Source organism: Myxocyprinus asiaticus, chromosome 47, assembly GCF_019703515.2.
Source record: "Myxocyprinus asiaticus isolate MX2 ecotype Aquarium Trade chromosome 47, UBuf_Myxa_2, whole genome shotgun sequence".
NCBI lineage: Eukaryota > Metazoa > Chordata > Actinopteri > Cypriniformes > Catostomidae > Myxocyprinus > Myxocyprinus asiaticus.
The window spans coordinates 29895774-29899285 of NC_059390.1; the positions used below are offsets into that span (position 1 = coordinate 29895774).

At 43.7% G+C, this 3512-nt stretch overlaps 1 protein-coding gene across 1 annotated transcript; it reads right to left on the reverse strand.

Annotated features, from left to right (window-relative positions):
• Positions 1–1007: 1007 nt before the first annotated feature.
• LOC127437022 (potassium voltage-gated channel subfamily A member 1-like) lies at positions 1008–2645 on the reverse strand (the record flags this gene model as incomplete). Its single annotated transcript, XM_051691651.1, has 1 exon — positions 1008–2645. A coding segment is annotated over one exon (1638 nt), but the record flags the coding sequence as incomplete, so codon positions are not given.
• Positions 2646–3512: the final 867 nt, after the last annotated feature.

Genomic DNA, 3512 nt, shown 5'->3' on the forward strand with positions numbered 1-3512 from the left:
AGATAACATAAAAGCACGTATAAGCTTGTCTGTATCTCTAAATTTAAGACATGTCTAAAACAAGAATGCACTAATTTGCATAAAAAAAGACCCCCACATTTCACACCACCTGCTGAATATTTGAGACCACCTGTCTAAGTGCTGATCAATATAACTTTTTTATAACCACAAACAATTATAATAACCTCTGTTTTATCAGTAAATTTCAAACGCAGACAAAAACAAAAACATGGACAACTCATTTCGAGACTTACCTTATAACAGATTGGATCACTTGTTTTCTTCATGTTCTCCTCTGGTTTCAGAAGATCATCATGGTGCAGTAGTTTTTCTCCTGTACAGTCAGTTTCTGCTTGAATGCGTTGACTTCAAACTTCCAGAATTGTGTTGTAGGGCCGACAAGACAGTCTCATTATGAATTCAGCAGTAAAATACTTTAAACTTCTCAATAAATGTCCTCCTTAAATTTCATACACCAGTCATTTTGAAACATGAGAGTGAAAAGATATTGCTTATGCTATAAATTAATTTGAAATGATCCTGACAGTCACACAACTCACATAAACAGTGTTTTAGACGAACAACGAAAGTGTTCCTGATGTGTTTAACACCAAATCACTTTTTGGTGTTCCCAAAATACAGTAGCCCATATGTACTTTTTTTTTTTTTTTTTTTTTTTATAGTCCGTTATATTATGCAAAATACCTAATATGGCTTTTCACATAAGAGGGAGAGATGGGGCAAACATGTACAAGAGATGAGTTAAGGCCTGAGATGCTGTGAATCAAATCACATTTTAAAGCATCCCAACAACGTATGACGTCCTCTTTGGAATGAAACGTTATGCTTTCCAAAATCGTTAAAAACGCTTGAAAGCTGCTGATGCGAGATCAAAGGATTAAAATGTGCTTTAAAAAAATAACTCCATGCAACTTTCCAGGATTTTAGCAGCGCGATGATCTTTTGATTGTGCAGGCGCATTAACTTTAGATTTATTTCTCTACAGACTAGAGATCTGCTTTTCTTTTATCCAAGCAAAATGTATAAAGGGAACGCTTAATATCCATTCTGCTGTTGGCTTTAATATTTGTCTTCTCGATGGGCGTGTTTGCATCCTCTTTCGAGTTAAGGGACGATTTCCTCAGCAACTGAAGCTCATCACATTGGCTCGCGGGGCTGGGCTCGTCTCTGAGGGACGCCTGGTCTTGGTCGGTTTCCCTGTGATAGAAATAGTTAAAGTTAGACACGATGACGGGCACCGGTAGTGCAATGGTCAACACCCCTGCGATCGCGCAGAGAGAGCCCACGATCTTGCCCCCCACTGTCACCGGCCTCATGTCGCCATAGCCAACGGTTGTCATGGTGACCACCGCCCACCAGAAGGCGTCTGGGATGCTGGAGAAGTGAGACTCGGGTTCATCAGCCTCCGCGAAGTAGACGGCGCTGGAAAACAGGATGACCCCGATGAAAAGAAAGAAGATCAAGAGGCCGAGCTCTCGCATGCTGGCTTTGAGAGTCTGACCCAAGATCTGGAGCCCCTTGGAGTGTCTGGAGAGCTTGAAGATGCGGAACACCCGCACCAAACGTATGACCCTCAAGATGGCCAGCGACATGGCTTGCTGCCCGTTGTTGTGCTCCTGTCCCTGTTGCTCCGCCAGCTCCGTGCCCAGAGTGATGAAGTAAGGCATGATAGACATGATGTCGATGATGTTCATGATGGTCTTGGAGAACTCGGACTTGCTTGGACAGGCGAAGAACCGTACGAAAAGCTCAAAGGTGAACCAGATCACGCAGGTGGTCTCGATGACGAAGAACGGGTCGCTAAAAGTGAGCGACGGGCTATCTTGAGTGCCATTGATCGCGCGAATCGTCACCGGCAGCTCGCGCTCGTCGCGAAACTCGGGCAAAGTTTCCAGACAGAAGGTGATGATCGAGATAGTGATGACGAGCACGGAGACGATGGCGATGCCCCGAGCGGGACTGGAGCTTTCGGGATACTCAAAAATGAGCCATACTTGCTTCTGAAACTCGTTCTGGGGCAAAGGTTTCTCGTCTTCTTTGATAAAACCTTCGTCCTCGCGGAAACGCTCCATCGCTTCTTCACCGAGCTGGTAAAATCGGATTTCGTCGGCGAATACGTCGATCGACACGTTGACTGGTCGCCGGATTTTCCCGCCGGACTGATAAAAATAGAGAATCCCGTCAAAACTGGGTCGGTTTCGATCGAAGAAATACTCGTTCCTCAGGGGGTCGAAATACTTGATTCTCTTGTCGGGATCTCCGAGTAAAGTGTCGGGAAACTGGTTGAGGGTGCCCAACTGGGTCTCGAACCTCAGTCCGGCAATATTGATGAGAACTCGCTCGTTGCTTTCATGATCAAGGTCCAAGTCCAGAATGTCCTCGTCAAACCGATGAGGACTGTAATAATACAGTGTATTCTCAGTGGAGCCCATCATTGTGTTGTTCATGTCATTAATTTTCCAGGAGCTCTGTTGTGGACTTCTCCTGTAGAGTTCTTTGTTGTGTCCAGTTTGGACCAAACGTGGATGATCCAACGAGTTTTGGTTTTGGTAGGTTTCTCCATCACTGCCTCCATCGCCCATTTTCTCAAAACTCACCAAAGCTATCTCCATTCCCAAGCCATTAAATATTTATAAAAAAAAAATAAAATAAAAAATAAAATAAAATAAAACCTGTAGAATTCAAAACAAAAAGAGCCCTCGATATATCCACGCTCGTATGCTTTGCTGTTAGACGGATGTGCTTCGGATAAAGATGTATGTGCATTATAATCCAAAGCTCCTCCCGTCACTCTGCGCGCGCGCGTGTGGTTGTGTGTGAGAGAGAGAGTGTGTGTGTGTGTGTGTGTGTGTGTGTGTGTGTGTGTGTGTGAGAGAGAGAGAGAGAGAGAGAGAGAGAGAGAGTGCGTGTGTGAGTGTGTGTGAGAGAGGGAGAGAGAGATTGTGTGTAATAAGTATTATTAAAAATAAAATGTGACTCTTCAATAGACTTTTCATCATGTTCACTAAGCTTTTTTATATCCATATAATCTGTATTATTGTCTATGAAATGTATTCTCATATTTATACACCGATCAGCTATAACATTAAAACCAACTGCCTATTATTGTGTAGGTCCCCCCATTCCGCCAAAACAGCGCCAACCCGCATTTTGGAATAGCATTCTAAGATTATATTGTTCTCACCACAGTTGTGCAGAGCGGTTATCTGAGTTACTGTAGACTTTGTCGGTTTGAACCAGTCTGGCCATTCTCTGTTGACCTCTGTCATCAACAAGGCATTTCCATCCGCAGAACTGCCGCTTACTGGATGTTTTTTGTTTTTGGCACCATTCGGAGTAAATTCTAGAGATTGTTGTTCGTGAAAATCCCAGGAGATCAGCGTTACAGAAATACTAAAACTAGCCTGTCAGGCACAAACAATCATCCATGCGATTATCTAAACAGCCAATCGTGTGGCAGCAGTGCAAAGCATAAAATCATGCAGATATGG